Below are 27,612 nucleotides of genomic sequence, written 5' to 3' on the forward strand. Positions count from 1 at the left end.
CTGTGACCCCAAATTAACCAGGTCAAAGGGGACCGCTGGCCACCTGCATTAGGGTTGTGACCCCATCATCAACAGTTTGGACCAGCACTGCCAGGTAGCCACCTACCATGAGTGGATGTGACCCTAGCCCTATACAGTAATTAGATACTGGCTGAGAGTGGAGGAAACTGAGGTTAGGTCAAGTGGCTTTCCAGCAGTCATACACTGTAATACACATCACAGCTGAAAGTCTGAAGACCACCATGATAGATACAGTAGATAGGAAGAAAATAAAGGCATGCTCTCCTCATAAACCTGATATGAATTAAACATTACCCATTTTCTCTGACGGGTGTCATATTACGGACTAGGGATTGTAAAAATATTATGGAGTTGGCATTGTCTGCCCCATCTGTTAGATCAAGCATCTGGACTGGCGTAGTGATTACTCTCTGGGTGATGTGGTTAATGTGTGAAGAGACAGACACATCACTAATGGATGGGACTACTTTCTGCACGTTGCTTCTCTCAATCCACATTGACATCCCCCTTTGTAGCATCTAAAATGGGGTTTGCCACATCATCTGTGCAATTCTAATAACGTGGTGATTTTTCTGTCTGCATGCAGTATGATTTAGCGATAGTTTTGCATACCCTAGCGTACCTGTAGACTTCCAGCCATTGTGCTAACGCAAGTTAGCATTGGCTCGCGAAACTACCTCTAACTTCTTTCCTACTGTACGCAGAGAGATAAAAAGGGCATCTGCCAGAATCTCGCAGGGCATCTGCCAGAATCTCGCACCATATCTGTTTCCGTGCTCCTCCCTCATCAGTGTACTGATGTGGTTATTAAGTGTGCTATTCAATTTAAATTAGCCTCCACTGCAGTGAGTCAATGGACTCTAATTGAGGCTAATCAATGAGCCTTTAATTATAATTATAACAAAAAAACAGCAGCAGGTAATGTCATTATTCTGTGGACTCCTGCTAATTATGCTATAGGAGAGACAGGGGGATAGAGAGGGATGGGGGGAATATGGGAATACTCTATTGAGCATGCTCCATAAAAAATCTGGAATTCCCTGTTCCAAGCAGATTTGAATTACCACAAAGGAGTGCTCCATTGTGTCCTTGCATTCCAGGCTAATTCATTATTTTCTCCCATTGTTTTTCCTGTGTAATTGATTACGTGTGGTTTCCTAGGGAAGACGATGGAGGATCGCAGTAGACTGCTCGTGGCACTTCTGTACTGTACTGGGCTGGCTCACAAGAATTTACAGTTGAAGTCGGAAGTTTACAAACACCTTAGCCAAACACATTTCAACTCAGTTTTTCACAATTCCTGACATTTAATCCTAGTAAATATTCCCTGTCTTAGGTCAGTTAGGATCACCACTTTATTTTAAGAATGTGAAATGTCAGAATAATAGTAGAGAGAATGATTTATTTTAGCTTTTATTTCTTTCATCACATTCCCAGTGGGTCAGAAGTTTACCTACACTCAATTAGTATTTGGAGCAATGCCTTTAAATTGTTTAACTTGGGTCAAACGTTTCGGCTAGCCTTCCACAAGCTTCCCACAAAATGTTTGGTGAATTTTGGCCCATTCCTCCTGACAGAGCTGGTGTAACTGAATCAGGTTTGTAGGCCTCCTTGCTCGCACACGCTTTTTCAGTTCTGCCCACAAATCTATAGGATTGAGGTCAGGGCTTTGTGATGGCCACTCCAATACCTTGACTTTGTTGTCCTTAAGCCATTTTGCCCCAACTTTGGAAGTATGCTTGGGGTCATTGTCCATTTGGAAGACCCATTTGCGACCAAGCTTTAACTTCCTCACTGATGTCTTGAGATTTTGCTTCAGTATATCCACATACCTCATGATGCCATCTATTTGGTGATTTGCAACAGTCCCTCCTGCAGCAAAGCACCCCCACAACATGATGCTGCCACCCCTGTGCTTCACGGTTGGGATGGTGTTCTTCAGCTTGCAAGCCTCCCCTTTTTCCTCCAAACATAACGATGGCCATTATGGCCAAACAGTTTTATTTTTGTTTCATCAGACCAGAGGACATTTCTCCAAAAAGTACGATCTTTGTCACCATGTGCAGTTGCAAACCGTAGTCTGGCTTGTTTATGGCGGTTTTGGAGCAGTGGCTTCTTCCTTGCTGAGCAGCCTTTCAGGTTATGTCGATATAGGACTCGTTTTACTGTGGATATAGAAACTTTTGTACCCATTTTCTCCAGCATCTTCACAAGGTCCTTTGCTGTTGTTCTGGGATTGATTTGCACTTTTCGCACCAAAGTACGTTCATCTCTAGGAGACAGAACGCATCTCCTTCCTGAGCGGTATGATGGCTGCGTGGTCCCATGGTGTTTATACTTGCGTACTATTTTTTGTACAGATGAACATGGTACCTTCAGGTGTTTGGAAATTGCTCCCAAGGATGAACCAGACTTGTGGAGGTCTACAATTTTTTTCTGAGATCTTGGCTGATTTCTTTTGATTTTCGTGTGATGTCAAGTAAAGAGGCACTGAGTTTGAAGGTAGGCCTTGAAATACATCCACAGGTACACCTCCAATTGACTCAAATGATGTCAATTAGCCTATCAGAAGCTTCTAAAGCCTTGACATAATTTTCTGGAATTTTCCACGCTGTTTAAAGGCACAGTCAACTTAGTGTATGTAAACTTCTGACCCACTGGAATTGTGATACAGTGAATTATAAGTGAAATAATTTGTCTGTAAACAATTGTTGGAAAAATGACTTGTGTCATGCACAAAACTATAGTTTGTTAACAATACATTTGTGGAGTGGTTGAAAAACTTGTTTTAATGACTCCAACCTAAGTGTATGTAAACTTCCGACTTCAACTGTATATACAACGTACACTGCCATTTGGCCACAGCTCACTCTGTCTTGATTAAAGGTCTCCAGAGTGCACAGTGTGTGGTCTCGTGTACAGTATACAACCATTATGGTTCTTCGGGCTTCTGGCTTATTCAGTGACATACAGTATTATCATAATATTACTCACACAGCTGAAAACAATTGCTCTAACTGATAAATCATAACACTATTCTGCTCCACAATGGTGTATTGATAAACAAAAAAATATATAAATAATATCCACCTTGTGAGGAACTTGAAAACGTTATGTAAAAGCAACAGTAAACATTTAAATTTTGAATTGCATTACAGCAATGTTGATATCATAATACAGCCGTGCAGTCTGTCAGGGGTCTCTCATTGGACAATAATCCATGCATTCTGATGGGGGCATCACAAGGATCACAATCAAACTCACTTCCTCCAGTGCTCTGGTCAGAAATATTTCACTATTGTTTTCCTCAAGTGTCAAGCTTTATATTTTCACTTCATTGCTTTCAGATGGATACAGTTACACTACGCCTACTGTGAATTTATATAGCTAGAATTTATAACGCTCAATTTGGAGACCGTCTTTGTCACGATCGTTGTAATAACATTCGGACCAAAGCGCAGCATGATATGGGTTCCACATGTTTATTGAATGAAACGCACAAAAAAACAATAAAGAACGAACGAACGAACGAAACGTGAATCAAATGAAGTGCTCACAGGCAACTACAGATAAACAAGATCCCACAAAACACAGTGGGGAAATGGCTGCCTAAATATGATCCCCAATCAGAGACAACAAAAACCAGCTGCCTCTGACTGGGGATCATACCAGGCCAACATAGAAATAAACAACCTAGATTACCCACCCTAGTCACACCCTGACCTAAACAAAATAGAGAATAAAAAGGCTCTCTATGGTCAGGGCGTGACAGTCTTGAAAGAGTTGCAGAACACTGTAATCAAGTGTTACCCTGCAGCACTGATTGAGCCTTGTGTTACAAAGCGAGACACATATGAATGAAACAATTAAACTACATTTTTGCCTCTGAAAGCCAATTTACAGACACATTTAAGTCGCTGATTGCTTTTGCCATCAATCAATGGCTATATTCTTATCCCGAAGTTGCTTGTTATGTTCTCTGGATGCAGCACCTGTCGCTCTTGTGTAATAAAAAATACAATAATTTCAGGGAGTTGATTAGCTTTTTAGAGATCTTGATTTACTTCATATCACAACTAGCACCAAATTGCAAAGTTAGCATGATTCCAAACACCTCCCCTATTCCCCATTGGATCCTGTGGCTTCCTTGATCAGTTTTTACAGTAGATAGTGCAATAAATGCCTAATGAAGGCAGCGAAAGCGCTATCATAGATTTCCAATGACCTCATTTGGGACAATTAAAGTTATATGCTCAGCATAATTATGCATTTTATTGGTTTGGACAAAAGCATTCATTTGGTAATGGCATGTGACAGTTTTATAGGAATCTGGCCTCACTTCATCCTGCCTGATGGACGGAATGACGGAGGGAAAGGGGTCAACAGCAGCTTTCCCAGGCCTGAGATCATTGGCTATATTTATTGATTCATACAGCTGTTGTTTGGCATGGTTTGGAGCACACACAGACAGGCATGGATGCACACACACATACACATGCACGCACGCACGCACGCATATACACATATACTGTATGCCTGCATGCCCAACCACACATATGTACAGAAACTATTAGTACAACAGAGGCCTATTTAGAACTAAGAAGGCTTTTTGACTGACGACGGTGGTTGCCAAAGCGTTTGATGAACCCTGTGGCCCTTGGCAGCCCCATCAAAAAGGGTCAGAGATACATGGAGTAATTGAAGAAACATCACTACATTTCTTATCTTTCCCTACCCTCTCACTCTCTCTCTCTCTCTCTCTCTCTCTCTTTCCTCCCTCCCTCTCTCTCTGTACCACTCCCTCCCTCTCTCTCTGCATCCCTGTGCTTAGTGGAAGGGAAGAGAAAGGGGATACCTAGTCAGTTGCACAACTGAATGCATTCAAGCGAAATATAGCTGAGTTGAATAGGGTAATGAACTCTGGCTGAGGAGCTCTGGGGGGGAAATAAATGTAGATGAGGGTTGTGAGTAATTGCTGCCTTGGGAGGGATGTTCAGAGATGATCAAATGCACGGAAAACAACCTGAAAATGTTCACCCTTTTTCTATGAATGTGAATGAATGATTGAAATTATTGGATTTGTTTTTTTCGACATACTTTTGATTACCTTACTCAAATACTGTAACAATCTTATACAACATAAAAGTGACGGAATCTGCTCTTGTTCAACATAATTGGATGATTTCTCCAAATCGAAATAATACAGAATCACTCATCGTCCCTTATAGAAAACTTAGACCCAGAGTCTTTTAAGTCTTATAGTCTTATGTTAGGCTGTTCTTTAAATGTGAGTTGTCAATTATTATTTTGTCTGTGATGATTGTTCATTCAATTGTTGACTAGCCGTCAAATGGCAGCTATTTTTTGCTAAATTTCAATTAACTGTACATCCAAAAGATCACCACACTTAAAAATGGTGAGCAGTCGAGTTTAAAACTCCAGTTCAATAAATTGCTAGTAGACTTTTGAGTATAATGCAGTGTCTGGTCCAGTAACTTACCTGTCACCCGTAGCCTCTCTGCTCCCACCACCACCTCCTGATCATCAGCAGAGAACAGCAGCTTCCCTGTGCTAGATTTCACTTCCAACATCTTTCCTCGTGAACGCACTCCACTGGATCCTGGACAGAGCAAAATGTGTCAGGAAAAGTCAGTGAAGTTCTAGTTTAACAGGTAGCTGCTATATGAAAAACCAAGAACGACAGCTTGATTTATGTAAAGAGACAATAACTGAACTATAACTACAGTCAAATACTTCAAGAGTAAGACAAAGTAAAGCAGATCAAAACACAACTACTGAGAGAATGGGGAAATAAGAAAATATAGAATAAACACAGCCCGACACCAAAACAAACTGTTATTGATAGCACAACAAACAGCAGAGAAAAAACAACTCCTTTACTTGGATGATCCTGAAATGGTTTCATGTCGTGGGGAGAAACAAGCGATCTGAGCAGAGGGCGACTGATACGTCATGAAAACAATTGATTCTGCTTCGCTGTGTCTTGAGTGGAGTCTCTAGCATACCGTATTCCTATTGCTCACTGATCCACTAAACATCTTTGCACGATAATCAACAGCCAGAAGACAAATGTCACTGCAGTTTACCATGGGAGTAATGTTTATCTGTAGCTGTTCATGGATCGAAATGTCTATTTGGAACAAAAGAGAACTCTCATCCATGTCAATGGATTTTCATTGCTTTGTACGGTGTCCATATTAGGACAAACCCTCCATGGATGTGTGACTGTCTTCGATCGTGTTGCTTGATATTACCTGCAATAAGTTGTGTGACCAGCTGATTCTTCCCATTGAGGATATTGATGGACACATTTTTGGAGGATTGCAGTAACAGTGGGCTGCCCTGCGGAGACAAAGCAAGTAAACAAACAATGCAGTTCACCAAACACAAACAAAACGATAGTGACCCTAGTGCTCAGTGTGAGTGTGTAACTAGGACTGTATGTTTTACAGATCATTTCCATTAGCCCACAAGTCAAGAGCCAATCTGGAATGCAAATCACGTCTGAACTCTGGATCTGTCTTACGTGCCAGAGTAATCTTGCATGCTTCAGTCAAGTTCTTAATTAAAGATAGCAGGCAGCCATTGTGTTGCGCTTAAAGCCGGCAAGATAATGCATCTCATGTATATTAGAGATAATATTATGGCCCTTCATGCTTATCAAGGTTCCTTTCAGCTAAGCAATACAGTAAATAAACAAAATATTGATATTCCTGAATAGACATACGTCACTTTAACAATGTGGTTGAGCACATGAGATTCAAATTAAGAGGTTATGTCATATTGTTCTTTTAGTATATTAGGCCCCACTGGCACAAGCAGGAATGGTTCTTGTTCTGCTGCGATTCATGGAATTGAATTTCTAGCCTCCCAGACTCTTTCTCCTGCTACAGTGTGTATCCTTAGGACCTGCTTTCATGTACACTGATTGTGCCGCCTCTCGTCCCTGTTAATGGTTTGTTCCACAAAATGAGTGCCTTTTGCATCCCTTTGATATTTTAAGTAGAAATTGTGCACACATATTGTATTTTAAAAGCCTGTTTTATTAAATGAAGTGCCCTTTAATATACCATAAAACGTAAATTAATCGCCTGTCCCTTTTAATAGCCTAGCATCGGCACACATTTCAGCAAATAAACACTGGGTCTAAATTAATTGTTGACGAGTGAACTTCAGTGAGTACTGCAAAGATTGAAAAAGAGGATAAAGGAGAGCAACAACCTTGCCATGGATGAGACAGCAGTGTTGCACATGACAGAATGGGATTTATGGCTGATTTAAGATGAAATCGTCAACCCTGTTACTTTACTTGGCACTAAAACCTTTCAGAGTCATAGTTTTGATGGTTTCACCCTTAATATCACTGACGTCCACTCACCAATTGTATTCCTGAAAACTGCCATTTACACATGACAGAATAAGCTATAAATAGATATAATTGGTTTTGGGATTTATGGGCGGGAACTTTCTTTTTTACTTCACCCAAAAGTCAGTATGTGAAGTGCTATTTTGAGTGCTATTTGACAGTTTCAAAATGCAAATAAGTTAGATCAGTTTAGGTAATGTTTTATCAATATTGTCACATGAAAGACAAAATGATTTTGTTAAAGTCTATTTACAGCCCTGAATAAATTGCAGTTCGCTACTGGTAGCTGTGAGGTAGCAGCTAATGTTAGCTTGTTCTAACTAGCTATCCTCTTCCTCTGTTTCTGAATGAATTTATGTATATTTATTTTTCTAGCTAGCAAAATAAGTGAGCTAGATTTTGTTTGTATACTGCCATGAATCGATAACATAACTAAGTTTGTCACTAGGATTGGCTAGTAAAACCTAGCCAGTTGGACAGTGATAGCCGCAAACTAAAACCGGGGATAGAGACAGGGAAGATAATTAACTTTCTGCTTCATCTGCTGCTGGCTTGCTAGCTAATGTTGACTCAAATGTGTTTTTCCACATGTAATTGATCAAATTAGATTTTTAATTCTATAACGAATGTAATTGTGTCAATGTGAAAAAAATCCTCTCTGAATATAGCTAGCTACCATGTAAAATATGGCTACTAGACAACAGTAGAAGCTATCTATGCTACAACTGCAGTCTATCAGGTTTTCTGACATGGTTTTCCTGTCTGGCATCTATTTCTACGATTGTACTGTTAGCTCCTGGTAGTTAGCTAGCTAACAGCTAGTTAGCTAGCTATATTACTGAAATTACTCAATCCTAAATTAACTAGATAGGATGGAATACTTTGAGTTCGTCCACTATGACTGTCCCTGATCAGGTGATTGCTTTCCATGTGTGATGGATGAACCTTATCCAGACACAAGCAAAGAAAGTGTGTCCTGTAAGTCAGATAATGCCATTCTGGTTAGCCTACAGCCCTTTAGTGACTCAAAAAGTTTTTATAGTATGTGTTATGGATTTATGAAAGAATAAATAATTTCTTTCCCACACAGAGAATCAACATTTGGCTAGCCTGGTCCCAGATCTGTTTATGATGTCTTGCCAACTCCTATTGTATGATTGTTGTCATGCCATATTACCATAGAAGTTGGCTATACATAGGAGTTAGCTATATGACACAGTCTGATAAAAGATCAAGCTAACATTTAGCTAATTGTCAGAACAGAAAGAGTGAAACTTTAATATACTGGAGGCCAACTCTTGAAATCATAGGGTTTGTTACAAGAAAGATACCAAGGAGAATAGGATGTGGTTTATTTGTGTAGCACCTGAATGAGAGGGAAAACGTTCTCGGATCGTAGGGGACTGAAATTGTTTTAGGTTGTGGCACTCCAGTTAGTATGAATCATTGTGGACATAGGCACCAGTAAAGGTAACTATCAAAGATGTCTACACTGAAGCCCTGTCTAGGAAATAGGGTTCCATTTGGAATGCAGCCCTAACATTGAAAGATGATAAACTATTGTTCCTCCTCTGCAGGGTGAACCTGGAGTTGTCCTAAACTGAGTTGACAGAGGAGCTGGGTTGTGTGAGAGCTCTGGCTATCGAACAGATCCCGAAGAAGGCATCCCATGAGCTGATGGGGTCAGTATGTCCAAAACACATTATGCAAATATTAAAGATTACACTCCATATTGAATAAAATAGAGTACCCTTGTGAAACCAGATTGACTACTGTGCTCACACTGGCTTCACTTCACTTGCAGTGAAACAGAATGTGAGCTTGCAAGATCAGACTTGTTTAGGTAGGTTATATAAATACAGTAATCTTGATGCCATGCCAACTGATGCCTCGCCCCCCCTTCCAGGTCTAAGAAACTCCCCAGCTGCCCAGCATCGCTCCCTGGCCTCTAAACATCCCTCCCCAGACCGCCTCCACCCTCACCTCTCCCCTTCTTTCCAGCTCCTCACCTCCTTCTGGCCCTGCCTCCTACTCCTGCCGGCCAACCAGCCACCGCTTCCAGTTCCACCACAGCTACTCTGACATAGTCGACTCCTCTGCCCACCAAAGGACACAGCCGTGGCTCCTCCATGACCCTCTCCTGCATGCTCCTCACCCTAGAATGTTTTTCTTTCCTTACACCAAACATCCTGGATGCCAGCATGTTTAATTCATGACTCTTATGGCCTTGCAGATGTAAACGACTTGTGAAGACTGTAAAATAATGTTGGGCTTTTAAATTGTTCCCCGCTGACTGTTCACTGATAGGCTAGAGGCCTAGTGTAATGGATGTACAGAAGAAATTGAAGTTGTAAAAGCCAATTATTGCTATTATAATGCTTATTCTAATCATATTATGTAATATCAGATAAATGTTGATGGCAATATCCCTGAGATCAATGTTGTTTATAATGTTATGAAGTGTTAAGTGAGACCTGAATGTGGCGTAAATTATTTGAATTTTCTTTCATGCTATACTTCTCAAAAGGCACCCAATTGGTGGAACTACCCTAATACAGTATACTATGGGGGAGAGGGAGAAGAATTGGAGAAGAGAGAGAGCGAGAGAGGAACAAGAGAGAGATGGAGGGAAAAAGCAGTAGAGAGGATCCTTGCTTAGGGTTTTCTATCTCTTTCTCTTTATCCCCCTTGGACCAGACAATTGTCTTCTTCCATTTTTCACCTCTATCGATAATTACTATTCCGCTCACCTCCGCCGTTGTTGGCAAGCTCTCTCTCTCTCTCTCTCTGCTGGTGCTGGACAAATGAGATAAAGCATGAGGCTCTGCACATTATCAAGCTATCCATCCAATGCATGCTCTGTGGTATTATTACTGTCAGGCAGAGTGTGAGTGAGCATCTATCGCTCCATCTCCTATGACATCACCTCTCTCTGATACTACTCTCCCTCTTTTGTAAACCTTTGGCAAATATGACCATAACTCTATGGTCCTGATCTCTGCTTACAAGCAAAAACTTAAACAAGAAGTACCAGTGAAACGCTCAGTACGGAAGTGGTCTGATGAAGAGGATGCTAAGCTACAGGACTATTTCGCTAACACAGACTGGAATATATTCCGGGATTCATCCGATGTCATTAAGGAGTTTACCACATCAGTCACCGGCTTCATTAATAAGTGTATTGACGCTGTCGTTCCCAGAGTGACAGTACGTACATATCCCAACCAGAAGCCATGGATTAATCTGGACATTTATAAGAAATCCCTCTACGCCTTCTGACAAACCATCAAACAGGCAAAGCGTCAATACAGGACTAAGATCGAATTTTACTACACCGGCTCTGAAACTTGTTGGATTTGACAGGGCTTGCAAACCATCATGGATTTCAAAGGGAAAACCAGCCGAGAGCTTCGCAGCGAAGTGAGCCTACCAGACTAAATGTCTTCTATGGTTGCTTCGGGCCAAGCAACAATTAACCATGCATGAGAGCACCAGCTGTTCCGGATGACTGTGTGATTACACTGAGTAAGACCTTTAAACAGGTTAACTTTCACAAGTCCTCAGGGCCAAATGGATTACCAGGATGCGTACTGACCAGCTGGCAAGTGTCTTCACTGACATTTTCAACCTCGCCCTGACCAAGTCTGTAATACAGGTTAACTTTCACAAGTCCTCAGGGCCTCATGGATTACCAGGATGCGTACTGACCAGCTGGCAAGTGTCTTCACTGACATTTTCAACCTCGCCCTGACCAAGTCTTTAAACAGGTTAACTTTCACAAGTCCTCAGGGCCACATGGATTACCAGGATGCGTACTGACCAGCTGGCAAGTGTCTTCACTGACATTTTCAACCTCGCCCTGACCAAGTCTGTAATACCTACATGTTTCAAGCAGACCAACATCATCTCTGTGCCCAAGAACGCCAAGGTAACCTGTCTAAATGACTACCGCCCCGTAGCGCTCACATCCATAGCCATGCAATGTTTTGAAAGGCTGGTCATGGCTCACATCAACACCATCATCCCAGAATCCCTGGACCAACTCCAATTCACATTTCTCGCCCAAACAGATCCACAGATCTCTATTGCACTCCACACTGCCCATTCCCACCTGGGCAAAAGGAACAACTATGTGAGAATGCTGTTCATAGAATACAGCTCAGCGTTCAACATCATAGTGCCCTCCAAGGTCATCACTAAGCTAAGGTCCCTGGGACTGACCACCTCCCTCTGCAACTGGATCCTGTACTTCCTGATGGGCTGCCCCCAGGTGGTGAAGGTAGGTGACAACACATCCACCATCCTGACCATCAACACGGGCCCCCATAGCGGTGCATGCTTAGTCCCCTCCTGTACTCCCTGTTCATCCACGACTGCGTGATGTCAGGACTAAAACCTCTCCCTCAACGTGGGCAAGACAAAAGAGGTTATTGTGGACTTCAGGAAACGGAGGGCCGAACACGCCCACATTCACATCAATGGGGCTGTAGTGGAGCGCGTCCAGAGCTTTAATATCCTCAGTGTCCACATTGCTAAGGACCTATTATTGTCCAAACCCACCAACATAGTCATTAAGAGGGCACAACAATGCCTCATCCCCCTCAGGAGGCTGAAAAGATTTGGCATGGGCCCTCAGATCCTCCAAAATTTCTACAGCTGTACCATTGAGAGCATCTTGACTGGCTGCATCACTGCTTGAAATGGAAACTGATCGGCATTCGACCGAGGGTAGTGCATACAGCCCAGTACATCACTGGGGCCGAACTCCCTGCCATCTAGGACCTCTATACAAGGCGGTATTAGAGGAAGGCCCGAAAAATTGTCAGACTCCAGCCACCCAAGTCATAGACTGTTCTCTGTACTACCACATGGCAAACGGTACCAGAGCGCTAAGTCTGGCACCAAAAGGCTCCTGAACAGCCACCCCCAAGCCATAAGACTGCTAAATAGTTAACCAAATAGCTACCCGGACAATCTGCACTCTATGGACACACTGGACTCTACCCACACACTTACACTGACACAACACAACACAACACAACCCAACACCGCACATACGCACACACTGGCACACATTCCCCACACACACATTATACACTTCCACACTCATCACATATGCTGCTGCTACCGTCTAATATCTATCCTGTTACCTAGTCACTTTACCCATACCTACCTCAATTTCCTTGTCGCCTGCACATCGACTCGGTACTGGTACCCTATGTATATAGAGTACCATAGTATGAGTCATAATAACCATAAAATCTAGCGGTCAAATAAGGAAATGGTTCCAATCGTTTTTCCACCATTCATTTTTCTCGTAGGGGATTTTAGAAACACTGTGTTTCATGTAGGCTTATGCTGGCGTGGGGTTTTGATAACAGTCTAAATCTCTTTTGGACAAGGTGACTTTAATCAATATATTTGCTTGTATCCAAAAATGACATACTAATCAGCTGCTAATGTGGCTATCATAAAAAAAACTACAAATGCCATGATGATCTGGACGAGACTGCCGAATCAAGGCAAAAGTAAGAATCTCTGGATTAATAATCTAATGTTAGCTACATTTAGTAATGAATAAATTGGCAAAATGTCTTCACTAGGGTAGGGGGCAGCATTTGGAATTTTGGATGAAAAGTGTGCCCAAATTAAACTGCCTGCTACTCAGGCCCAGAAGCTAGGATATGCATATATTGGTAGATTTGGATAGAAAACACTCTAAAGTTTCCACAACTGTTAAAATAATGTCTGTGAGTATAACATAATTAATATGGCAGGCAAAAACCTGAGGAAAATCCATCCAGGAAGTACTATTATTTTGAAAGGCTGTTTTTCCATTGAAAGCCTATCCACCATACAAAGACTTAGGACCCAGTTCACGATCTCTATGGCTTCTTCTACATGTGGCTAGTCTTTAGGCATTGTTTCAGGATTTTACTCTGAAAAATGAGGGAGATACAACACTTTCAATGAGTGGAGAGTAGAAATTTCCAGACATGAGTCCAGCGCGTGATCGGGAGTGCGCCTTTCTTGTTTCTCCTTTTCTATTGACGAAGCTTTTGTCCGGTTGAAATATTATTGATTATTTATGACAAAAACAACCTGAGGATTGATTTTAAACATCGTTTGACATGTTTCTACGAACTTTTATTGTACTTTTTTGACTTTTCGTCTGGATGTTGAGAGCGCGCTTTGTACGTTTGGATTACTGAACTAAACGCACAAAAAAAACTGAGGTTTTTGGACATAAAGAGGGATATTATCGAACAAAACTAACATTTATTGTGTAACATGGAGTACTGGGAGTGCCACCAGAGGAAGATCATCAAAGGTAAGTGATTAATTTAATCGCTATTTCTGACTTTTGTGAGTCCTCTCCTTGGCTGGAAAATGTCTGTATGGTGTTTTGTGGCTAGGCGCTGTCCTAACATAATCGTATGGTGTGCTTTCGCCGTAAAGCCTTTTTGAAATCTGACACAGCGGCTGGATTAACCTGTTATGGCTAGGGGCTGGATGAAAAACGTACCCGATTTAATCTGGTTACTACTCCTGCCCAGTAACTAGAATATGCATATAATTATTGGCTTTGGATAGAAAACACTCCAAAGTTTCTAAAACTGTTTGAATGGTGTCTGTGAGTATAACAGAACTCAAATGGCAGGTCAAAACCTGAGAGATTCCTTTACAGGAAGTGGCCTGTCTGACCATTTCTTGAACTTCTTTGCCATCTCTATCTTTTACAAAGGATCTCTGCTCTAACGTGACACTTCCTACGTCTTCCATGGGCGCTCAGAGCCCGGGAAAAAACAGAATGTCGTCATCCCAGCCCCAGGCTGAAACACATTATCGCCTTTCTCAAGTGGCCGATCAAGGGACTGTGGGCTTAGGCGCGTGCCCTGGCCGCCCCCATCTTTGTGATTTTTCCTCTGTTTGCCAAAAAGGAGATTCCCGGTCGGAATATTATCGCTTTTTTACGAGATAAATTGCATAAAAATTGATTTTAAGCAGCGGTTGACATGCTTCGAAGTACGGTAATGGAATATTTAGAATTTTTTTGTCACGAATTGCTTCATGCGCACGACCCTGATTTACCATTTCGGATAGTGTCTGGGACGCACGAACAAAACGCCGCTATTCGGATATAACGATGGATTATTTTGGACCAAACCAACATTTGTTATTGAAGTAGCAGTCCTGGGAGTGCATTCTGACGAAGACAACAAAAGGTAATCAAACTTTTATAATAGTAAATATGATTATGGTGAGTGCTAAACTTGCCGGGTGTCTAAATAGCGAGCCCGTGATGCCTGGGCTATGTACTTAGAATATTGCAAAATGTGCTTTCACCAAAAAGCTATTTTAAAATCGGACATATCGAGTGCATAGAGGAGGTCTGTATCTATAATTCTTAAAATAATTGTTATGCTTTTTGTGAACGTTTATCGTGAGTAATTTAGTAAAATGTTAGCGAATTCCCCGGAAGTTTGCGGGGGTATGCTAGTTCTGAACGTCACATGCTAATGTAAAAAGCTGGTTTTTGATATAAATATGAACTTGATTGAACAAAACATGCATGTATTGTATAACATAATGTCCTAGGGTTGTCATCTGATGAAGATCATCAAAGGTGAGTGCTGCATTTAGCTGTCTTCTGGGTTTTGGTGACATTATATGCTGGCTTGAAAAATGGGTGTCTGATTATTTCTGGCTTGGTACTCTGCTGACATAATCTAATGTTTTGCTTTCGTTGTAAAGCCTTTTTGAAATCGGACAGTGTGGTTAGATTAACGAGAGTCTTGTCTTTAAATAGCTGTAAAATAGTCATATGTTTGAGAAATTGAAGTAATAGGATTTTTAAGGTTTTGAAAATCGCGCCACAGGCTGCAAGTGGCTGTTACGTAGGTGGGACGAATTCGTCCCGCCTAGCCCAGAGAGGTTAAGTGTTTCTAAAATTTCCTATGAGAAAAATAAACGGTGGAAAAACGATTGGAGCCATTTCCCTGTTTGACCACTAGGTTTTATGGGTATTACGATACCTCCATTGTGGGGCTATATAGCCAAGCTATCATTGCTCATTGTGTATTTACTCCTCGTGTTACAATTTTATTATAATGTTTTATTTTTTATTGTATTCTGCATTGTTGGGAAGGGTAGTAAGTAATCATTTCACTTTGACTCAACTCCTGTTGTTTACGAAGCATATGACAATTAACATTTTATTTGGTGGTGGAAGTGGCAGGGGCAGTACTTACTGGTCTGGACTGAATTTCTTTAGCATACAGAGGTTGAAGAAACTCAGAGTCCCCCTCCAGTTTCAGGCCCTTCTCCGTTATTCTTAAGTTTCCCATACCATCCTGTATAGAAAGAGAAAATGAATAGGATATGGTCAATATTTAGGTATGAGTTGAGAGAGTTCCATCTGTTGCTGATGAAGTAAAGACATAAATAATAAATGTGTAATACAAAATTGGTACTAATGCACACATATCATGAATTCATCCCATCCATACTTCTTTGGATATAAACATCTTGATATAGGCATAAATCAACTAGCTACAGTAAAGGCATGAATACCACAATATCAAGCACTGAATATTGGAACCGTGTTCACAAAGCCCCTATCTGTTTCTCTGTGTTACTGAACCATGTCAGACTAAAGGATATCAAACAACGATGAGCAGAGCTTTGGAGAACAAAGAGGAGTTCACAGAGTGCCTTTGATTCCAACAGGTTTGACTTTGACCTTTTGCTTCCCCTGGTCAATAAATAAGCATGGTGGATCACTGTAAAGATGATATACTTGTCTGATAAGAGACAGGAGCTCTCGTTCTCTCTCTATTCCTCCATGTGATCATCAGGAGAAACCAAGTCTCTTTTTTTAACACCATATTTGATCCTGAGTTCTGAGGAGCATTACCAAATGGAGATCAAGACCTGTGCAATCCCTCTGGATCTGAATGCTTTAAAACACCTTCTGACAATGCCTCCTCTCTCCGTCTGCCCACCTCTTTCTACCTTTTCTATTCCAATTCTGACAAGATAGTGAGAAATGTAAAGTAAGTGAGACCTGAACGTGGCGTGAATATATATATATCTATCCTGTGGATCGGCAAACCATATGAGATGATATAGCTGCTAAATGTAAGTAGCATAGACACTTTGAAGAAGACAAAAGCCTATGTGATGACTAGATATATATTTTTTGCCACTCTGCAGTATGTCCACCTTCCCTCTATGGAGGAAAGTGACTGTCTTCCTCATCAGATTCAGCCATTGATTTACATCAAAGATTCAGAGTCACTCTGTCCTGCTTTTGCTGTAATATTATTCACTCGTTACCCCCACAGCTCTTCCATTTCAGAAGCTATCTGAACCATCACTGAAGACGCACAATAGTTGAAATAGTCACTTGTTCATCCTCTTCATCTCTCCCTCTGTTACAGAAACTCACATCCCCAGAGTTTGAGCATCTGAGACATGCTGTGGCACTGTGTATAAATGCACAGATCTCTGAGTACTGTAGGAAACTCGAATTCTAGGAATTCCACCGATTTTGTGAGCCTTGCACCTCTCCCAAAAGAGCGTAACATGAGAGTAACACAGCTAACAACCCACTGGGTAAAGATGTAATTTCAACGTCTAGTTTTGATTTACATTTGGTTCAGTTGTCAACTAATGTGAATTCAATGTGAAATCAATAACAAATATCACCATGTCATTGGATTTAGGTTAAAAGTTGGGTGATAAACAGCCAGTTCCCTTATGTTGATAACTTTTTTCAAATCCAATCAGTTTTCCACGTTGACTCAACATTATCACATAGATGTTTTGTTGTTGAAATGATATGGAAGCAACGTTGATCAATTTTTCGTCCCAGTGGGAAAAAACTTCACCATTATGAAAAGGGAGACTTTTTCATCTTTGAGAAACTTTCTGGCAATGTACCCTGGGGTTTTGAAACCGGTGCTGGACTATTCCTGGAATGTTTTTGGACAAAACAGTTGTAAGGTATCAAAACCTAATATCCTGGACAATTCGAGGTGAGATAGCCATAATCTCTTACCTCCCACACACACACGTATTTGGATATAGGAATGCAACAGCCAGTGTTTGCTCGCTCTCTCTCGACCTACTCCCTCTCTCCCTACTCCCTCTCTCTCTCTGAGTGAGCAGTATGGTGGGGGGTGGTGCGGGGAGAACAAGCAGGAGGCATGTCATGAATAATGCAGATAGGCACTCATTGACAGAGGAGCACCAGCACACTCAGGTGTGTCTTCTCCTCTCTTCTCTGTTTTTCTCTATTTTCCTCTACTCTCCTCTCCCCGCTCCACATCGCTCCGGTCCGTCGGGAATCAACAAACCTTCACTCGCATGCCACAGTTTATGCAGCATCAAGGAGTAAATTGATTTCCACTCAACACATCTTGGCACGAATGTCACTGCTCTGGGAGTTTGATATTTATTGTGGACCCAAGAATGTGGAATGGAACATGTGTGGCTTGTGTGTAGCTTGCACGTGTACTGTGTGTGTGTGTGTGTGTGTGTGTGTGTGTGTGTGTGTGTGTGTGTGTGTGTGTGTGTGTGTGTGTGCATGTGTACATGCGTGCCTGCCTGCATTTGTGTGGGTGCCGGTCTGCCTGTGTCAGTGTGTGTGTGACAGTGTCCCTGGCTAAGATATAGATTCCATCTCTTGATGTAACTGAGGAATGGCGGTGAGCCAGCGGGAGCGAAGCACACAGCCAAAACAACACTGCTCCTTGTCGACAGCTGTTAAGGGTCCTCTCCGCCAAGCCACCAGATCTTATCTGCCACGCTGACAAAAGGAGACGACGACGCAGCAGCAGCACACATTTGCATGAGAGTCAGGAGGTTGTTCGCTCCTGTTAGCTAATGAATGCACAGGCATCAGTACAGGTGACCTACCTGCTGAACAGAACCAAGCTGTCAAGCTGTGCCAGGCGTAGTGGGCTGGGCAGGAGACACAAGGTGATGGGGCAGTGTCTGGGACAAAGGACGCTTTGAGACGTGAGAATGCAAGTGCGTGTGCTCACACATACACACACACAGATGTGCACACAAACACACACAGATGGCGTACACACACACACACACACACACACACACACACACACACACACACACACACACACACACACACACACACACACACACACACACACACACACACACACACACACACACACACACACACACACACACAGACTCACTCCACAACCAGAGAGAAAGTGTGGGACACCTTGAAATCACTATGATTCATAATGTCAATATTGAGGGACCTCAGAGCTATTATCAAATGACAGCATCAACATGTAACTTATTCCCTCATCACTTGAGGCAAGAACAAATAAAGTGAGATGATTTAAACATCTTTATGACTAACAGAGAAAATTATTAGTTAGCTTTTTCTATATGCTGTAGTCACTGCACAGGATGTATTTATTAGGATCCTCGTAAAAATCATAAAATCATGTATTGTACTAGGAGAGACAGTACTTTTCCTTGCAGTCTCTGCATGACAGTACACAATCGCTAATTTGAGTTTAAATTATTAGCAAACATTCCTTCCCCGACTGAGTCATTGCAATTATTCAATTGCCAAAACACTATTCTACTGGATCATGTAAAGTAAGTGTAACACATCAGTGGATATAATTGGTGAGATGTAAGAAGAAGACTGACGAAAAAGAACAGATGAGCTTTAGGCCTAGTTCATATTGTCCGGTAAAACAGTAGGTTGTTGCTATAGTGGAAATAGATGTAACTATTTATAGAATGGGATTACATTCCTCAGCATACAGCCCAGCCATAATTCATAAAGTCTAATACATTACAATCTATCAGGATATACGATGTGATCATACTTAAGGATTACCATAGTTTAAATTACAACACCCCTTCCAGCAGCTTACAATTTTAATCCCTGAATGAAGGATATAATGATCAATTGCAGATCACAGGACATGAAAACAAACAATAAGCCATATGCTATAGGTGAAAATGTGGGAATTATGTGATCCTGAAGCATGTGTAGATATGATTTTTGCATTTGAAATGACAGCCGTTTTTTTCCACTTCAAATGCCTTCTGTCACTACAACTTGTCCTGAAGTGAAAAAATATATAAATAAATGACAAAACAGACATGTCTAGCTCAGAACATTGGGTGCTCTTTCAAGGCTCCTTTGCCACCCTAGTCGCTTTGCTTGCTACTTCAGCTCTAAGTCCTCAGTAATACATTTTGACAATGCACTGATAAAAAGTTTCAACCCTCTGGTTTCAAATTACAACACCACAGCCCATCTTGCAGACGATTCCACTTACTCCACAAGTGATTCTGCTGTGGTCATGTAGCTATATATATATATATATATATATAGTCGGAAGTTTACATACACTCAGTTTGGAGTCATTAAAACTCATTTTTCAACCACCACAAATTTCTTGTTAACCTGTTAGGGCTAGGGGGCAGCATTTGCACGTCTGGATAAAAAAAATGTACCCGATTTAATCTGGTTACTAATCCTACCCAGTAACTAGAATATGCATATACTTATTATATATGGATAGAAAACACTCTAAAGTTTCTAAAACTGTTTGAATGGTGTCTGTGAGTATAACAGAACTCATTTGGCAGGCAAAACCCTGAGACATTTTCTGACAGGAAGTGGATACCTGATGTGTTGTATTACCTTTAAACCTATCCCATTGAAAAACACAGGGGCTGAGGAATATTTTGGCACTTCCTATTGCTTCCACTAGATGTCACCAGCCTTTACAAAGTGTTTTGAGTCTTCTGGAGGGAGATCTGACCGAACAAGAGCCATGGAACGATGATGTCCCATTAGACACCTGGCGCGCGAGTTCATGTTGGGTACCCTCGTTCCAATACGTTATAAAAGAGTATGCATTCGTCCACCTTGAATATTATTCATGTTCTGGTTAAAAAGGCCCTAATGATTTATGCTATACAACGTTTGACATGTTTGAACGAACGTAAATATATTTTTTCCCCTCGTTCATGACGAGAAGTCCGGCTGGCTTAGATCATGTGCTAACAAGACGGAGATTTTTGGACATAAATGATGAGCTTTTTTGAACAAAACTACATTCGTTATGGACCTGTGATACCTGGAAGTGACATCTGATGAAGAGAATCAAAGGTAATGGATTATTTACATAGTATTTTCGATTTTAGATCTCCCCAACATGACGTCTAGTCTGTATCGCAACGCGTATTTTTCTGGGCGCAGTGCTCAGATTATTGCAAAGTGTGATTTCCCAGTAAGGTTATTTTTAAATCTGGCAAGTTGATTGCGTTCAAGAGATGTAAATCTATAATTCTTTAAATGACAATATAATATTTTACCAATGTTTTCTAATTTTAATTATTTAATTTGTGGCGCTGACTTGACTGCCGGTTATTGGAGGGAAACGATTTCCTCAACATCAATGCCATAGTAAAACGCTGTTTTTGGATATAAATATGAACTTGATAGAACTAAAAATGCATGCATTGTCTAACATAATGTCCTAGGAGTGTCATCTGATGGAGATTGTAAAAGGTTAGTGCATCATTTTAGCTGGTTTTATGGTTTTGGTGACCCTGTCTTTGAATTGACAAAACATTACACACAACTCTTGTAAATGTACTGTCCTAACATACTCTAAATTTATGCTTTCGCCGTAAAACCTTTTTGAAATCGTAAAACGTGGTTAGATTAAGGAGATGTTTATCTTTCAAAGGGTGTAAAATAGTTGTATGTTTGAAAAATTTGAATTTTGACATTTATTTGGATTCAAATTTGCCGCTCTTGAAATGCACCTGCTGTTGATGGAGTGCACCACGGGTGGCACGCTAGCGTCCCACCTAGCCCATAGAGGTTAACAAACTATAGTTTTGGCAAGTCGGTTAGGACATGACACAAGTCATTTTTCCAACAGTTGTTTACAGACAGATTATTTTACTTATAATTCACTGTATCACAATTCCAGTGGGTCAGAAGTTTACATACACTAAGTTGACTGTGCCTTTAAACAGCTTGGAAAATTCCAGAAAATGATGTCATGGCTTTAGAAGCTTCTGATAGGCTAATTGACATCATTTGAGTCAATTGGAGGTGTACCTGTAGATGTATTTCAAGGCCTACCTTCAAACTCAGTGCCTCTTTGCTTGACATCACAGGAAAATCAAAAGAAATCAGCCAAGACCTCAGAAAAGAAATTGTAGACCTCCAAAAGTCTGGTTCATCCTTGGGAGCAATTTCCAAACGACTGAAGGTACCACGTTCATCTGTACAAACAATAGTATGCAAGTATAAACACCATGGGACCACGCAGCCATCATACCGTTCAGGAAGGAAACACATTCTTTCCCCCTTCTGACAACCAGGTGGCGAATCGCATCTCTGCATGTCTGGCAGACATATCAGTGTGGATGACGGATCACCACCTCAAGCTGAACCTCGGCAAGACGGAGCTGCTCTTCCTCCCGGGGAAGGACTGCCCGTTCCATGATCTCGCCATCACAGTTGACAACTCCCTTGTGTCCTCCTCCCAGAGTGCTAAGAACCTTGGAGTGACCCTGGACAACACCCTGTCGTTCTCCACTAACATCAAGGCGGTGACCCGATCCTGTAGGTTCATGCTCTACAACATTCGCAGAGTACGACCCTGCCTCACACAGGAAGCGGCGCAGGTCCTAATCCAGGCACTTGTCATCTCCCGCCTGGATTACTGCAACTCGCTGTTGGCTGGGCTCCCTGCCTGTGCCATTAAACCCCTACAACTCATCCAGAACGCCGCAGCCCGTCTGGTGTTCAACCTTCCCAAGTTCTCTCACGTCACCCCGCTCCTCCGCTCTCTCCACTGGCTTCCAGTTGAAGCTCGCATCCACTACAAGACCATGGTGCTTGCCTACGGAGCTGTGAGGGGAACGGCACCTCCGTACCTTCAGGCTCTGATCAGGCCCTACACCCAAACAAGGGCACTGCGTTCATCCACCTCTGGCCTGCTCGTCTCCCTACATCTGAGGAAGCACAGTTCCCGCTCAGCCCAGTCAAAACTGTTCGCTGCTCTGGCACCCCAATGGTGGAACAAGCTCCCTCACGACGCCAGGACAGCGGAGTCAATCACCACCTTCGGAGACACCTGAAACCCCACCTCTTCAAGGAATAGGATAAAGTAATCCTTCTAACCCCCCCCCGCATTTAAAAGACTTAGATGCACTATTGTAAGTGGTTGTTCCACTGGATATTATAAGGTGAATGCACCAATTTGTAAGTCGCTCTGGATAAGAGCGTCTGCTAAATGACTTAAATGTAAAATGTAAATGTACATTCTGTCTCCTAGAGATGAACGTACTTTGGGGTGAGAAGTGCAAATCAATCCCAGAACAACAGCAAAGGACCCTGTGAAGATGCTGGAGGAAATGGGTACAAAAGTATCTATATCCACAGTAAAACAAGTCCTATATCGACATAACCTGAAAGGCTGCTCAACTAGGAAGAAAGAAGCCACTGCTCCAAAACCACCATAAAAAAGCCAGACTACGGTTTGCAACTGCACAGGGGGCAAAGATTGCACTTTTTGGAAAAATGTCCTCTGGTCTGATGAAACACAAATGGAACTGTTTTGGCCATAATAACCATTGTTATGTTTGGAGGAAAAAGGGGGAGGCTTGCAAGCCGAAGAACACCATCTCAACCTTCAAGCACGGGGGTGGCAGCATCATGTTTTGGGGGTGCTTTGCTGCAGGAGGGACTGGTGCACTTCACAAAATAGATTGCGTCATGAGGAAGGAAATGTATGTGGATATATTGAAGCAACATCTCAAGACATCAGTGAGGAAGTGTCACGTCCTGGCCAGTATAAGGGTTAATTGTCATTGTAGTTTGGTCAGGACGTGGCAGAGGGTATTTGTTTTATGTGGTTCGGGGTGGTGTTTTGGAAAAAGGGGGTTTGATTTAGTATTTCCGGGTTTTTGGTTTATGGTCTATGTTTATGTATTTCTATGTGGAGTCTGGTGAGTGTGTTTCTGTGGTTGATTGAGTGGGGTTGGGACTCTCAATTGAAGGCAGGTGTTTTCTCTTTGCCTTTGATTGAGAGTCCCATATATTAGGGTGTGTTTGTCATTTGTGGGAGATTGTTCTTTGTCTAGCATGTATGAGCCTGAGAAGACTGTCAGTATATCGTGAGTTTGTTTTGTTGTTTTTGGTAATCATTTTGAGTTAATAAATGTTCAAAATGAACAAACCCAGTCCTGCTGCATATTGGTCCTCCTTTTCCGACAATGATTTCGCCATATCGTCTGACGAAGACGAAATCCCTGACAGGAAGTTAAAGATTGCTCGGAAATTGGTCTTCCAAATGGACAATGACCCCAAGCATACTTCCAAAGTTGTGGCAAAATGGCTTAAGGACAATGAAGTCAAGGTATTGGAGTGGCCATCACAAAGCCCTGACCTCAAACCTATAGAAAATTTGTGGGCAGAACTGAAAAAGCATGTGCGAGCAAGGAGGCCTACAAACTTCACTCAGTTACACCAGCTCTGTCAGGAGGAATGGGACAAAATTCACCCAACTTATTGTGGGAAGCTTGTGGAAGGCTACCCAAAACGTTTGACCCAAGTTAAACAATTTAAAGTCAATGCTACCAAATACCAATTGAGTGTATGTAAACTTCTGACCCACTGGGAATGTGAAATAAATTCTGAAATAAATCATTCTCTCTACTATTATTCTGACATTTCACATTCTTAAAATAAAGTGGTGATCCTAACTGACCTAAGGCAGGGAATTTTTACTAGGATTAAATGTCAGGAATTGTGAAACTGAGTTTAAATGTATTTGGGTAAGGTGTATGTAAACGTCCGACTTCAACTGTACATACATATACAATATATAGTGGAATTGCCTTTCAGATTGCTCTACGCAGCATCCAAAAACCACATCTACTGATCGAGGCCTTCAAAGCAAAGAGAAGCCAATACCACATCATCCATCAAAGTATGTTGGCTTTGAGGAGGAGAGTAAGAGAGAGTGAGAGGGAAAGAAATAAAGGAGCAGATAGAGAAAGAGGGAGATGGAGAGAGAGGGAAAGAGATGATGGAGACAGACAATAGAGAGGGAAAGAAAGTGAGATGGGAAAGAAGAAGAGGAGCGAGACACAGACAAAGAAAAAGAGAGGAATGAGAGAGGATATCTGTCCCATTGAATTAACCTGGCAAAGTGTGCACACCACTCCATCTGAGTTTGACCCTGATTTAAGAGAGGGGGATTCACTGTCAGTCAGCTGCTATAGATTTCCTATTAACTTCATATTCATTTGGTCTGTACAACACAACCATGAGCCGCCTATAGGTGTGCTGAATCAAGATGTGCCATGACAGTGATTGATATGTGAATAGACAAACTGCTGTGCCAGAACACACTAGAGCCCGCTCCCCTACCGTTGCAGAGCTATAATGGATGGCTCGGGATACAAGACCAAAAAGTGCAATTATCACCTCTTAATATCTCATCTCTCACCGCTAATTGTAAACAGTTATTATTTTTTTCAGGTGGATATGAGGGAGGCTGAGAGAGCTTCTAGGAAGAGGCAGTGATTGTCACGCTCAAGCCCTGACTTTGCGACTGTGCTCTCTCCGAATTGAAGAGACAAAGTTTGGGCGTTGATTGACTGGGCTGATGATGAAACGCAATGTCCTGGAATTGACCTGACCGAACCGCTCAAGCAGAGGAAAGTTGACTGTCCACCACCACCAACTGCAAACTTTGTTTCCATCCAAGACGACCGCAAAAACTAAAGTGCCTCTGCAGCATTCCCCGTCACTCTCTGTTTGCACACCGAGACACTTAAAATTAGGTATTTTTTGTAGCCTCCTAGCATCTCCCCCAGATCCATGCCACTAGATCAGGATTCCATAAAAACCTGCATGTACAAATTTACGACACCAGGGCTTTATTGACTCTGAGCAGGGAGATTGAATAGCCTTGTTTTCAAGGCACAACATCAAAGGGAAGTGCTGGCTTCAAGGTCTTAATAGATTCTGCCACAGCAGAGTGGGGAAGGCTTTTTACTCCCCTACTGCAGAGAGACTGGACAAAGGCAAGCCTCTTATTCACTCTCTGTGCTCCTTTTCAATATGACTGCTATGGTGCCTCCCCCCAGTCAAAAAAAGTATTCTCCCTTTGTCATCCTCTGTCCAACACTGAAAAACAGGCAATTTTCTTGAGATATTTTACACAACATTCCGCTGTATGTTTCTATTGAGCTATGATATTTTGCACTGTCCTTGGACCCAGTTATGAAAGCTATTGCCAATAGTGCAGTATAGATTGTCCTGTCTATTTTAGCAGGGATGTGTCAATGACAATGTATGCTCCCTCCGGACTCGAACATGGCCCTGTAGCTCTAGAGATAACATTTTAATTGATTGGAGGTGACCTGTATAAAGCTACCTATGATTAACTAGAGCTGTGTAGAAGAGAGTGGTGGGGCTTACGTGTATTTTTGTCAATCAATTTTTTTTGCGTGGAATGTACTACGCTGCTCTACTACGTTGTTGAGATACATCGAGTTTCCTTGTAGGCCTATTTGGCAGGAATACTGTGAAGCAAGCTGTAGCCTATTGCCTGTTTCTGAGTCTTTTATTAAAGAATGTGAAATAATGCTGTGTTTATTTGCTGCTTTTCATTAAATCATGTAGCTGTTCTTTAGGCTATGGCCTAAAATACATTTGTTAATATGGGCAAAATATTATAGTATATTTTTTAGCATAGGCTTCCGAATTTATGAAAGTAAACAGTTCATGCAAAGATTTTGGGATCTGGTAAAAGGCCGACATTTTGTCCGTTTCAATTCAAAATAGACTGTCACATGACAAAATAAATAGAAACTAGACAAAATAAATGGAAATATGACAAAAGAAATTGAAACATTGTAACAATAGCCTCTATGATTAAAGGGATCGGAGTCCCTGCAGACGACACTACAGTGGTAGGCTTGATTACCAACAACGACGAGACGGCCTACAGGGAGGAGGTGAGGGCCCTCGGAGTGTGGTGTCAGGAAAATAACCTCACAGTCAACGTCAACAAAACAAAGGAGATGATCGTGGACTTCAGGAAACAGCAGAGGGAGCACCACTCTATCCACATCGACGGGACAGTAGTGGAGAAGGTGGAAAGTTCTAAGTTCCTCAGTGTACACATCACGGACAAACTGAAATTGTCCACCCACACTGACAGCGTGGTGAAGAAGGCGCAACAGCGCCTCTTCAACCTCAGGAGGCTGAAGAAATTTGGCTTGTCACTGAAAACACTCACAAACTTTTACAGATGCACAATTGAGAGCATCCTGTCGGGCTGTATCACCGCCTGGTACGGCAACTGCTCCGCCCACAACCGTAAGGCTCTCCAGAGGGTAGTGAGGTCTGCACAACACATCACCGGGGGCAAAGTACCTGCCCTCCAGGACACCTACACCACCCGATGTCACAGGAAAGCCAAAAAGATCATCAAGGACAACAACCACCCGAGCCACTGCCTGTTCACCCCGCCAGAAGGCTATGTCAGTACAGGTGCATCAAAGCTGGGACCGAGAGACTGGAAAACAGCTTCTATCTCAAGGCCATCAGACTGTTAAACAGCCATCACTAACATTGAGTGGCTGTTGCCAACATACTGAGTCAAATCTCTATCCACTTTAATAATAAAAAATTGGATGTAATAAATGTATCACTAGTCACTTTAAACAACGCCACTTTATATAATGTTTACATACCCTACATTACTCATCTCATAGGTATATACTGTACTCTATATCATCTACTGCATCTTGCCTATGGCATTCAGCCATCGATCATCCATATATTTATATGTACATATTCTTATTCATTCCTTTACACTTGTGTGTATAAGGTAGTTGTTGTGAAATTGTTAGATTACTTGTTAGATATTACTGCACGGTCGGAACTAGAAGCACAAGCATTTCACTACACTTGCATTACCATCTGCTAACCATGTGTATGTGACCAATACAATTTGATTTGATTTATAAGCCCACTAAGTTACCTATTTGTTATCATTAAATGTCCTGAACAATAGAACAGAAAATATGTTGGGTGTCGTGAAATAGACTAGGTAGGCTATCCTACACAATTGTGCACAGTAGCCTACATTGCT

General features: G+C 41.8%; 1 protein-coding gene across 2 annotated transcripts in view; it reads right to left on the reverse strand.

The window, feature by feature from the left end:
• The window catches only part of LOC106568000 (delta-sarcoglycan), a 351,309-nt gene that overhangs the window by 61,970 nt on the left and 261,727 nt on the right, over positions 1-27,612 (reverse strand). For both annotated transcript variants that reach the window (XM_014137970.2, XM_014137971.2), the window contains exons 3-5: positions 15,661-15,762; positions 6,297-6,384; positions 5,522-5,641 (exon numbers count right to left, since the gene is read on the reverse strand). In XM_014137970.2, the coding sequence (XP_013993445.1) occupies positions 5,522-5,641; positions 6,297-6,384; positions 15,661-15,762 (310 nt within the window). The remainder of the gene's footprint in view (positions 1-5,521; positions 5,642-6,296; positions 6,385-15,660; positions 15,763-27,612) is intronic.

The sequence above is a fragment of the Salmo salar genome, chromosome ssa13 (assembly GCF_905237065.1).
Source record: "Salmo salar chromosome ssa13, Ssal_v3.1, whole genome shotgun sequence".
NCBI classification, from domain to species: Eukaryota; Metazoa; Chordata; class Actinopteri; order Salmoniformes; family Salmonidae; genus Salmo; species Salmo salar.